This window comes from Pseudopodoces humilis, chromosome 6 (genome assembly GCF_049639895.1).
Source record: "Pseudopodoces humilis isolate 2021_Gansu_Grassland_sample_001 chromosome 6, ASM4963989v1, whole genome shotgun sequence".
In the NCBI taxonomy this organism is placed as follows: domain Eukaryota; kingdom Metazoa; phylum Chordata; class Aves; order Passeriformes; family Paridae; genus Pseudopodoces; species Pseudopodoces humilis.
Window position 1 is genome coordinate 42,899,320 of NC_142205.1, and position 11,998 is coordinate 42,911,317.

The following is an 11,998-nucleotide window of genomic DNA, read 5'->3' on the forward strand; positions in this document are numbered from 1 at the left end:
CACTCCACTTTTTCAGTCTCTATTGTGAACCACACAGTAGCCCACCTCCGCAACACTCACCTGACTACAGTCACCACACACAACTCACTAGCCTGGCAATAGACCTTTTCACAAGGTAAACTTTCCAGCTTCAGTGAGCTGAATCAGTTTGCAATGAGATCAGACGAGCATAAAAGCCATGAAATGAGCAGCTGAAAAGGGGAAGTGGGAAAAACTGCTAATTTAACTCAGACATAACAAGAAACAACCATCTCCATTTTAGTCAACAGTTTAAGCTTGCACTCCTGTCAAGAACCAGTCCTTGCCCTTTTCTCCTAAGTCTTCCACCCAGCAGCTTTCACCATCTCTCCACCTCCTTCCTGAGCCAGAACAATGTATTTGTACAGCAAACACAATTCTGGAAACGCTGCAGATCAAAAGAAAGTGACCTGTGCTCAAAAAGAGGATGGGTAATTTTTCCACTCCCATCAATTCTCCAAAGCAGGCACACCTCCAACACTTGCACCTATGAAACAGAGCAGGTAGCAATGCAGCAAAGAAACAACTGAGAATGAAGGGCTGCCCACAGCATCAGCTTACTTCAGCAGTGCACTATCTCAAAATACTTACTCTGACTGTAGGCTACTGCCAAATCCAGCACCCATTTTTCTTTACCTCTGGATGTGTGCTCCTGTCACTTCACACAATCATGGGATTATTGTAGTTATTGATCTAAGAGAAAACTAAAGCACCAAACCACAGCGGCATTTCTGTTGAAACGGAGTATGACTGCTGCATCAAGTGTCTCTTTGGCAAGTATAGCCTACAGCTGACTTAAACTAAGTATACAAAAAAACTGATTCCTCAGAAGAAAATTTATCATATGTATAAACAACCTAATGTAATTCTAAATAAGTTCCTAAAATTGTATTGATGTATTAGGCATGAAAGACATAAGCACTACAGAAAACATTGCATTTCAGATGCACATTTTATTTTGTAAAAACAGACTCATCCTTCAGTAACAATCAGTATTTTCTTTGCACATCTGTGTTTACAAATATCAGATTTAGAAATATGCTAAATAGAATCATTGTTCTGTTTTTACTGAAAGTTTAAAAACAATTCACTGTCAATGAGAGTCCAACAGTGATCAAGTCAGCATTACCTTTTTCATTTTTACTCTACAAGAGTCAGGAAAACAATGACTCTATCTTTCCGAAAGAGCATCCCAAACACACCTGATTAGTAATATTTGGAACCTTAGGAATTTGTTCATAATTCAGATATGTCATAGAGAAGGTGCAAGCTTTATCTGCTCTCAGGGAAAAAAAAGATTCACTCCTTCAGGAGTATATAGAATACCTTGTTATAGTGAGGTTACACGAAGATTGATGCCTTTTAGATACCAACGCTTTCTTCCTGCAATACTCACACATTTCAGATTCTACCATGACTATATCTATTCAACTCACAAAACAAATACTGCAGCACAGCAACAAGCTACTGGCTGAAGTAATCCTTTGCTATGAATTAACTGGACTGTTCTTAATGGTGTCTCAAAACCAACCCCACCCATTCAAGATGCTGTGCATGAACTTGTACCCCCACATTAACACCACTGTGCTATGCATAGCAGAATTTTTGGGAATCTGAAACTTCTTAGGATTGGTTGATTTTACACTAAACTATCACCCAATCACCTCAGAGACAGACTGGACCTCTTCTGCAGACGGATGAGACTCATCAAGTGTTGTGGATTCACTGCTGTGCTCTGACATACCTGAAAACCAAATAGGTTTGGCATGCATTAATTGAAGTGAAAGGGGCTGGATGTTGCACCTCACAGAAACCAAAGCAGGCTTACAGAAAACATTTCTTTTATAAGTTCTGCTAAATCAAAGCAAAACCTCCTTCTTTTGATGGTGACCAGGTCTTTAGCTCTCCAAAAATCTAAGAGATTAGGAATACAGTCTAGTGTAAACTTCCACTGCCAAAGCAACCTTTCCCCACAGACAACTAAGCTTGCAACATAAAACCCTGGAAGTCAAACAAGGTTCTTCAGCTGATATATGCACTGCCACCTGCAACAATACACTGACTGTATCCTACCATTGCAAAGATCACCATTTTGTTAAGACATAAGATTTATCCAAACATTGCATGATTATATTGATGCTAAGCCACTGAAACTTTTTAAGCTGTTAAGCCTGTTGTGTTTACTAGAAACAGAATCCCCCTCATTTTAGCCTCCAAAAGATCTTGGCTACAGAGGCAAAGAAAGTTAACGCTGAGCACATGCACAAGAAATCAGCTATGTGAATACAGCCATCATGAAAGATGAAAGAGATACACAATTTTAGCTTAAGTAAGGAAAAGTATCTAAATTTGATTCCAGGTAGCTGGTAACTACAGGTGACACCACAATTCACTCAGCTGTTTGAAAGGAGGAGACAACCAATCATTAAAAATTAATCAATCTGCCAGTATTGTATATAATCACACATGACTTCAGTTCATTAAATCTTGCACCATTTCATACATGTTCAGACATACACCAGATTAGGAAAAATTATCAAGATATTATTATTATTTGTGTTTATATTGTATTTCAAATTCCTGAGCTATAAAACATTCTAATTAAAGCAAATAATTAATAAGGTAAGCAGCTCACATAGCAAGGGAAATAAAATAAGGGCACAAAGGCTGAGAAACTGACTCACCTAGATCACCTATATCATATTACACGGGATAACCTATTACTTTATTTTGGAAAACTAAATACGTAAAGTAAGAGATTTTCTCCAGAAAAACAGTTCATTCAGGGCTATCACTGAATGAAGGTGGATTTTTCCAGGATTGATATAAAATTCCTTTTGAAGTAATTAAGAAATAAGTTTAAAATCCTAATGCAGCTTTCTTAATTTTTCATATTTCTTTGGGACATGTAAGTCTGTACAGCAGAGATGCTATCTGCCCACATGGTCCTGTCCAAACTCTACTTGTGGCTGAAAACAACCTCTGTGCTTAACAGCTTATTTCTGACTAGCTAAAACAATTACATTATAGAGGAGGAGAATAAGTGTGATTTCCTTGCTCGAAAAGGAAACAAAAAGCTTGTTTTTGTTCATCTTGTAGTAGAGCCTTCACTAAGACAATCTGTTCTTCAGTTCTACCACACCAGAGCTTCCAGACTTATATTTGTACATCACATACAAGCCTATGTACCGTGGTAACACTGTTCTAAACTATTAAATGCTACAGGCAAAAACATTTTTGACAGATTTAAGAACTCAGGGGCAAGAACCATCTCACAAATCCATGTAGAAAACACTACATAAAGGCAAATAATTTTTTAAAAGCCAAATGAATTCACCATTTGTGTTACAACACCCCTCCATGATCAATTTTTTGTAGTGTTCTTTTCCTACAAGCAGTGCTAAAAGTTTCAACACAGCTCTACAGGATCACAATGATCAACTTTAAAACATGACAAGGAGGAAAAAATGTAGATTAAAGGCGGCTTTCATAGAAAGTTCAACTGCTCATTCAAATTTAACTACAGAATTTCCTGATTACTGCTTCTACAGAAAAGAAAAGGAATGTAAACATCAAATACTGGATGCAAGGATGAAAACTTTCTACACCTCCACCAAGATTCAGAAATGAAGACACTCATGTGAAATTGTGGTAATCAAGACATTTACATACACATATCATTTAAGGTTCCACTACAGAAATGCATACAGACTTTTGCATCTCTGTAGTTCCTGCAGATGCCAGACAAAGGGCTGTTCTTTATAAGAGGTCGCTAATCCCCAGTACAGGATGGATTGTGCTATCCAGGGCTTGGTTTGTCTCTTCACTAAAGCAGCCACAACTTCAGAACACATCAGGTGACTGGTGTCCCAGGACATTTGCTACCACCTGCTGCAAGAGAACAACTCAAAAACATGCTTGATCCATATTCTGACAAGAACTGAAACCCTGTCCATATCACTCCTGTCCTTCTGGGTTCTCTTCTACCCCACTATACAAGTTCTGCAAATCCACACAAATACTGCATCACAGTAGGACAGAAGGCACAGACTAGACTAAGAATCATTCCCACCATGGTGAAGCTACCTTAAATGCATATTGAATTACAGCCTCAGTAATTTTAAGCTTTGCTCACCATAAATAAAACCATATGATTTTTGAGTCCTGAGGATTTATATATCACTTCCTTCAACTGGAAAAGTAAAAAGCAAATCAGCTTATGAACAACATAGTAAGCTTCCTCTAGAATGGAGACATATAAAGATATTTAACCATTTATAATTAATGGTTTTAAGAGCATACTTATGTACTTTTCATAAAAAAGGCAAATTCATATTTGCTTATTCATGAAATTATGAAGTAAATGTCATCAACAATAAATTAACTTATACTAAGAAGTGTATTCCTCACATATTTACATCACATAAGTAAATGATTTATGGTCTCAGAAAGAAGAACCATGGGATTCTCAACAATCAGATCTGCTTTCCTAAGCAAGATGCACTGGTTCCTTCAATTACTTTTCTCCTAAATTAATTGCCAATAAGGCAACAGCAAGATATCTTCTGTCTAAAATGAAGTTTATTACACACTTTTATTGCTGTCTTACTGTATAAAGAATGAAAATTTTTGTAATATTGCACAAAATCCAAGTGCTGGTGGAAAAATGATCATTTTATGGATGTCTTCTTAATTTCAATTTATAACTAAGAACACTTTCACTAATTCTTGTCAACATAGAGATCAACCACTTTTTAAAAAAGATTGTAAAAATCTGTATTAAACACTTCCTGCTGCAATCACACCATAGCTTCCTCTTAATGCTCTTGAATTCCCTGGCTGCTCCACTTGCAAGATCTAATTATGCTTGGGAGTTAGAAAACATGATAGAGACAAAGACTGGAGAACAGGGCTGCTGCTGACTTTCACACTCCCCATGCTACATCAACCCGGCCCTGAACACTTTAATGCTCTGCTCATCTCCAGATTAACTAAACCATGGGCTCCCATTATGGTTTCAACTTCTACCAAATAAGAAAAAAACAGCTGATCAAGCTACTGCCTCAGCTTCCAATTTTTGCAATCTAACACTCCTCTGTGTTTCTTATTCCTGACATTTTAACTATGTGTGTACATACATACATACATACACACATATGTAAACATACACACGATTCCGAAAGTTTTGGAGTTGCACTGATCAAATAACATCCTTCTCCAGCCCTGCAAAAAGAACCCTTCTGTTATCTTCTCTAGAGAATCAACTCTTAGGTAACAGAGCCACCGACTGCAAAGTGATAACTCCTTGCTACCTTTTCCACCAAGCATAAAAAGCACACGTGACAAACTGAAACTAAATCCTGGGATGGATGTTCAGAATGATCCCCTCCAAAGGCATTCATGCAAGATGAAAGGCTATTAGGGGGGTTCGATTAAAAATAACCTATTAAAGAGGTACATAAGAAATACTGGAAGATCTGTCTAGTTCGGAGACAGTACCACATGCAACACCTGCCTGTCACACAACACCAAAGCGTTTCCACGCTTTAAGAACACTAAGCAAAACATAAATTGGCACGCTTAAAACAGTAATTGCCAGGGTGTGGAATAACTCCCAGGGGCACAAAATTTACAAAGCATCTACAGTTCTCCTCCTCCACCAACACACCGCTTCCCTTTCTCTCTCCTGGAACCCGCCTGCCCTCGAGCTCGGGCGATGCCCACCCTGTCCAGCCGCCCAGCACCCCCGGAGCGGGGCGTACAAGCCGGGCCGACCCCGACCCGCTGGGCACCGCCGGTGCCGCGGCGGAGCCCGGGGAAGGGCGGCCGCTCCCGCGGGGTGACACGTCGGACGGGACGGAGCGGGAGGCGCGGCCCGGCCCTCCCCGAACCCGGGCCCAGCGGCTGCCCCGGCCCGGCCCGGCAAGTCCCTCACCTGCCGGCGGCGCCGCTGCGGCCCCGGGGGCGTCGTGCTGCGGGGGACGGGAGGGCAGGACGGAGGGTGGGAAGGGGGTACGGAGGAGGCCGGGCAGGGCAGCGCGGCGGCCCCTCTCAAGCTTTATTTTCTTCCTTCTCCGGCGGCGGCAGGAGCCGGAAGCGCAGGGCCGGAAAGGGGATGACGGCGGCGGCCTCTCTAGGCCGTCATGTCTATGGTAGCAGCCATGGCAACCACCGCGGCACCGCCCGGGAGGCTGCTCCGGCCCCGAGTGCCGTGCCTTGAGATCGGGCCGCCGGCTGGGAGAGCAGCCGGAGCGGCAGAGACGGAGCCTGGCCGGCTGTGGGCGCGGATGAGCGCGCCTGGGAGACGCTGCTCGGTGCCATGGCAGAGGCTCTGCCCGAGCCCACAGTGAGGAGGAAAAAAAGCATATCCATCGAGGAGAAAATCGACATCATAAGCGCTGTGGAAAGCGGCAAGAAGAAGGCGGACGTTGCAGCCCAGTACGGCATCAAGAGGAACTCCCTGTCTTCGATTATGAAGAATAAGGAAAAAGTTTTGGAAGCCTTTGAAACTTTACGGTTTGATCCTAAAAGGAAAAGACTGAGGACTGCTTTTTATGCCGACCTGGAGGAGGCATTGATGAAGTGGTACAGAATTGCACAGTGCTTGAATATGCCGGTCAATGGCCCTATGTTGCGCCTCAAGGCGAATGATTTTGCCCAGAAGCTTGGACACAGTGATTTTAAATGCAGCAATGGTTGGCTCGATCGTTTCAAGTCGAGGTATGGTTTAGTTTTCAGAGCTCAGCCTGTAGAAGCAGCTGCTACTCCTACAGTGGGTGCTCCAACTCCTTGGTGCCAGAATGTGCTTCCTTATTATTTAAATGATTATCGGCCAAAAAATGTGTTTTACATGCAGGAGACTGTGTTGTTGTATCAGATGTTACCACATAGCACGTTTGCATTTAAAGGGAAAACTTGTTCTGTGGGTAAACAAAGCAAAGAGAGCATCACTGTAGCGGTGGGTACAAATATGGATGGTTCTGAGAAACTCCCACTCCTCATTGTAGGAAAAAGTCCATGCTCTTTCAAAGATGTGAAATTGCTGCCAGTGGATTATGAAGCAAATGACAGGGCTTGCATGACTTCAGGAATCTTTGAACAGTGGATGCATAAACTTGATAACAGATTTCAAGCACAGCAGCGCCGTGTGGTTATTCTTGTTGATTCTCTCCCAGCTCACATAGAAGTAAAGAACCTGAAGTCTGTCAAATTAGCGTTCTTTCCTCCAGACTCCTCTTCATATATAGCTGTGAAAGAAAGGATTATCAGAAGTCTGAAGGTTAAATACAGGCACTGTCTTATCAAGAGATTTGTTGACTGTGTGGAAAGTAATAAAGAGTTTATGCTGACCCTTCTTGATGCAATTGAGATGCTGTACCTGTGCTGGAGGGAAGTAACACCAGAGACTATTGTAAAAAGTTACAATGGAGCAACTTTCAAATTAGAAACTGAGACAAATGATAACAACAATGAGGTTGAAAGTGATTTTGATTTGATTGCACGTGCAAGGGCAGCTGGAGTAGAGTTTCCAGAAGGTTTGTCTTTGGATGAATATGCAGCTCTAGATAGTGGTTCGGAAACTTATGAAGTACCCACAAATAATGAAAGGATGTGTGCCAAAGAAAGTGCATCAGATAAAGCTGAGACATTTGTTGGTGATGAAGTTAAGGATGAAGGCAGTCGACTTCAGGGAGCTGAACAGCTTTTACCGTCCAAAAATGAGGCTTTGAGTGCTTTAGATACCCTTCGAAAGTTTCTCGGAAGTCAAGAGACAGATGATTCTCTCTATGATTCCTTAGCTGACTTGGAGAATTTTATTCAACATGTAGTATGTGAATAAATATTTTAGCAAAGTGGGAAAGCATGTAATTGGAAAAAAAAGAAATATTATCAAAGACAGGCAGTTTAATAACAAGCATTGCTTAAATGTTCTCTGGTGTGTTTTGCTCAGGTGCCTAGATGAACATAACAAAACTGAAAAAGGGCTATGAACTGAAATTTTCCACAAAATCAGGAGCAAATAACACATATTTGAGGTAGAGGGAGTAAGCTGAACCTTTAAGATGCTAACTGTAGTAAGTACAGTGAAGGCAAAAGAAATTCTTTGAGCAGTTTGGTGCGCTCAGGATAAACTGTTGACCACCTGGAATTCTTTCTTCAAGAAGAGACTAGCACTTTCATGCATCAATAATTTCACTGTCATTTTGGGGGTTTTCACAGTGGAGTAGTAAATATTTATGACCTTGGTGCTTTTGATACATAAACACAAAATTGAATAACACAGAAAATACTTGCTTAAATTCTGAGAAGTAAGGCATTTTAAAAAGAAATATTTTTCTTCCTTCATCAAGAATTCTGGCTATCATTTACTCTTGCAGTGGGTGATGAACAGCAGAAAGTTACCACAGCTTTGAATGTGTTTTTTTGTTTTCTTAAAATCTCTCATATGTGGATACACTTGAATGGCATAATAATTTATCCAAGAGTCAAAAGACAAACAAACCTTTACTTGGTCTTTGAAGAGGTAAAAAAAGGAAAGTCATTCTCTCCTTTTCAGCCTTTTTGGTGCATAGTTTGATGTAGGTCTTACTGTGCACCTCCATGTATTTCTACAGTAAATTCAGAAAAAAACCCCAACAGTATCTGCAGTAAAAACCTCACTGAGCTCTTGTTTAATTTTCAATACTTGGAGGCTTTGCTGTAGGATTCAATGCACTAATGTGGTTTGTCACTACAAGCCCTATTAACAAGGGTGCTGTTTGCATGATTTCAGTGTGAAGTTCTGTAAGTCGTGGTACATTTGCATGTCTTTGAGTATGCATTTCAAACAATGTAATCATATCAGAGCCAAAACCCTTAATGTATATGACCTTCTGGCTTTTTTCAGAACCTGTTTTAAATCTATTCCATATCTATTAATTAATTTTTTTTTCAGAAGTTGGAGATACTTATTTTTCTAATTTAGATGAAGAAGCCAATGGACGCCCTTTCAGAAGCCTGTAATAAAAAATCTATTATGCTGCCTGTAATGAAACCATGAGAAAAAAATTTCATGCATTTGTGAATCTTCAGTTTTAAATAAATAGTTTGGCTACATCTTTGTTCACTTTTTTTCTGGTATAGGACAGTTTATCCATTTATGAAATAATTTAAGAAAATGTATCAGATTGTTGAAAGACAGTGAAAATATTAGAGTTGGTGAGAAAAATCTTTTGGCTGTATGAACATTTTACTAGAACCCCTTCCAAAAAAAACCCCACAAATGTCTGGTTTCTTGTTATGAGATATATTATGTGAATTCTATCCAAAGGATATTCTGATTAAATAAGAAATTTCTATTGAAATCCCAATAAATAAAGATCTACATGGAGATTTATGGATTCCGTGAAAAAGTACTCCTCTGAATTATCTCTTCAAGGTATTTATTATTTTAAAATACAGATGCAAAATCTTTTAAATTATCAATCTGTGTCACATTCTGCTTGCTTAAATACTTTAGAACAAGCTTATGAAAAATACTTTCTATTCTGACCAAGTTTATTTGAAGTTCATCTAAATCCCACAGACATCTGTAGATAATTTTCTTATAGTAATCTTTTGATTTCAAATATATTTCTTTGCAACAACTTCTCCTGCTAAAGGCAAGTTTAAGGAAAATTTTCTCTTATCCATATAGTAAATGTGTAATTTGTTATGATTTGACTCCATGTGGCCCGCACTGGCCTGGTTTCCAGATAAAGAAACTCTGTTTCCTCCTGAGAGAATTCAGAGTGTGAAAGTGTTGGATCTGAATTAGAAAGACTCACATGTGTAAGCAGCAAATCGTGGTTTAACAAGGGTTCACTATGCAAGAAGCGTAGCTTTTGCAAGAAGAGGCTTAGAAAATCAGGAGATGGGAAATAACATCGTTAGCTGGAAAGGAAGGAAATTAATTGCTGAGTGTTGTCATACTCCCTCATGAAAACAACAGGAAGGATTTACTGATTTGGACTAGACTTTGAAGGTGAGTTGTGGAACTTGCTTTGAAAAACATACAGCCCGTCAAAATCCTGTATCTTTAGAGAATATAGGACTTTTTCCTAGTGTCCTAGCTCATTCTGAGAAACCAAGCTAAAATGCACACACTGAAACTGGTTCTGAAAGTCAGACACTAAATTCTAACACTATAGCTTTCAAAATTATTTAGGAGCCCCGATATTTCTCCTCTCTTGGATTTTGGTCACATTTATGGTGAGTGAAAATTAAATCCGTTCTGAAGTTGTTGCTGTTTCAGGTGTTTGTCACAGGCAGATGCAGACTCCCAGATCTGAAAAGCTAACAGTGGAAAAGGAAGCAGTGTGCTGTGTAAATGTTTGTCAGTTTAGCCTGTGCACACAGTTTGAGCTGGAGATTTCTTTACACTGTCTGGGTAAACCACCAGGACAATGGCTTTTTACATCTTGGTGTGGTATCTTTTGGAGGCAGAGGAAGAATATAGATTGCATCATATTTAAAATGAACCTTTTCTACAAAAGGCAGGTAACTAAGGCTGTTGTTTGCTTTAATACTTTAATATTAGTATGGACAACAATGTGCTTTTTCTCTGTAGCTTTTCTACTTCATGCTATGGTTAGATAGTGATTATGTTCTTCAGCATCAAGTCAGTGAGGTTGCTTTCAGTAACCCAAAAGTGACTTCTAGAAGTGGGAACTGAAAATATGAAGTTTTAAAAACATAACTGATGTCTAGACAAGGCCAAAATAGACAAAAATATTTTGAAAGTGTGTTTGCTATAATAAAAAACATCCTCAGATTAATTCTTGAGATAAGTAATAAGTAAAATAAGTATGCTCTTCAAAAATACATAGGTTTTTGAAAACTGTAAGACGTATTACACTGTGATTTTTTGTGTGTGTGTGTTACTGTCTGTGCAGTTCTGGGTACCTTTCAGGTCTATAAAACAACGTCTTCTTTTAAAACTGTTACTGAAAGTAAGATTGCTCACCCCTAATGGTAAAAGGAAATAACAATTTTTTGCGCCCTTAGGCAAAAATGGAAGAGAGGAGGCAGTCAGAGATTTATAGGAGGGCTTGTATATCCAAGATTTGTGACGTTTTGATGGCTAAGCAATCAAGGGAGCAAATGGGTTGATGGTTTCACATTATTATACAAATCTTGAAAATAATACCCTCAAACACACAGAGTCTTTAGTGATTTTAAATTTTATGTGTGGTATTTTTGTAAACTTAAATTATAACATTAGAATATTAATAAAATACCTTCAAGGTTTTTTTGGTGGCTGTGTTTATTGAAATGGTAGAGTAATATTTGCCTACTCAAGACTTAACTGAAATGTATGGTGACTGGGCAACCGTAGAATATAATGACAGTGTTTCATCTTATTATATTCCTTTAATATCAATAAAAGCTGGTGCTTCCTATTTTTGAGAGGCATTTGTTAAATGAAGGGTTTGCAAAGTTCTCATTGGGAACTGCTGTGGCCAGAGTTTTCATATTTATGCAAGGAAGTTGGTATTTGTATCTAGATGTTTTAATATGTCTGTTTTGGGGGACCCCTCCTTGAAAATCAGAACCAAGCCTAGTCAATTAACAAGCAAACAAACCTAACTGAAATTTTTGGAGTGGGATGAGTGACAGTGTGCTTCTGTCAATGCATTCATTAACAACAGAAAAAAAAATATTTTCAGCAGATGAAAATATAACAACTTGATGTCTGACAGCCTGATTTTACATGCAACCTTTATGTTAAAGCTGTGTGGTATAGACATGTGATTCCTTTTTCCTGATACAACTGCACTGTGGTATAACCACATCATTGGTTTATAGAAACAGGAATTCAGGTGTAGCTCATTTCCCTTCTTGGTAGCACAGTTACTCTGAGCTGAATTTTCTTCTTTCAAATGTAGCTGTTTAACTGCATGGGTCTAGCTAAAACCATACTACACCTGGGTTAAAACAGAGTGGGGAAGCCAGTAGTGTC

General features: G+C 39.2%; 2 protein-coding genes across 8 annotated transcripts in view; one reads left to right on the forward strand and one right to left on the reverse strand.

Moving 5' to 3' along the window:
• ARFIP1 (ARF interacting protein 1) overlaps nt 1-6,109 on the reverse strand; it is a 41,607-nt gene extending 35,498 nt beyond the window's left edge. For 3 of the 7 annotated variants that reach the window (XM_088056819.1, XM_014263251.2, XM_014263249.2), the window contains exons 1-2: nt 5,954-6,109; nt 1,683-1,762 (exon numbers count right to left, since the gene is read on the reverse strand). In XM_088056819.1, the coding sequence (XP_087912945.1) occupies nt 1,683-1,760 (78 nt within the window). In that variant the 5' untranslated portion in view covers nt 1,761-1,762; nt 5,954-6,109. Of the gene's footprint in view, nt 1-1,682; nt 1,791-5,953 lie in introns of those variants that run through there. The other 4 variants (XM_088056820.1, XM_014263252.2, XM_088056821.1 and 1 more) reach the window with 3 other exon arrangements.
• Nucleotides 6,110-6,234: 125 nt separating this feature from the next.
• TIGD4 (tigger transposable element derived 4) lies at nt 6,235-8,992 on the forward strand. Its single transcript, XM_005517992.2, has one exon. It carries the CDS (start codon nt 6,338-6,340, stop codon nt 7,856-7,858), a length of 1,521 nt encoding a protein of 506 aa, XP_005518049.1. The 5' UTR covers nt 6,235-6,337; the 3' UTR covers nt 7,859-8,992.
• Nucleotides 8,993-11,998: the final 3,006 nt, after the last annotated feature.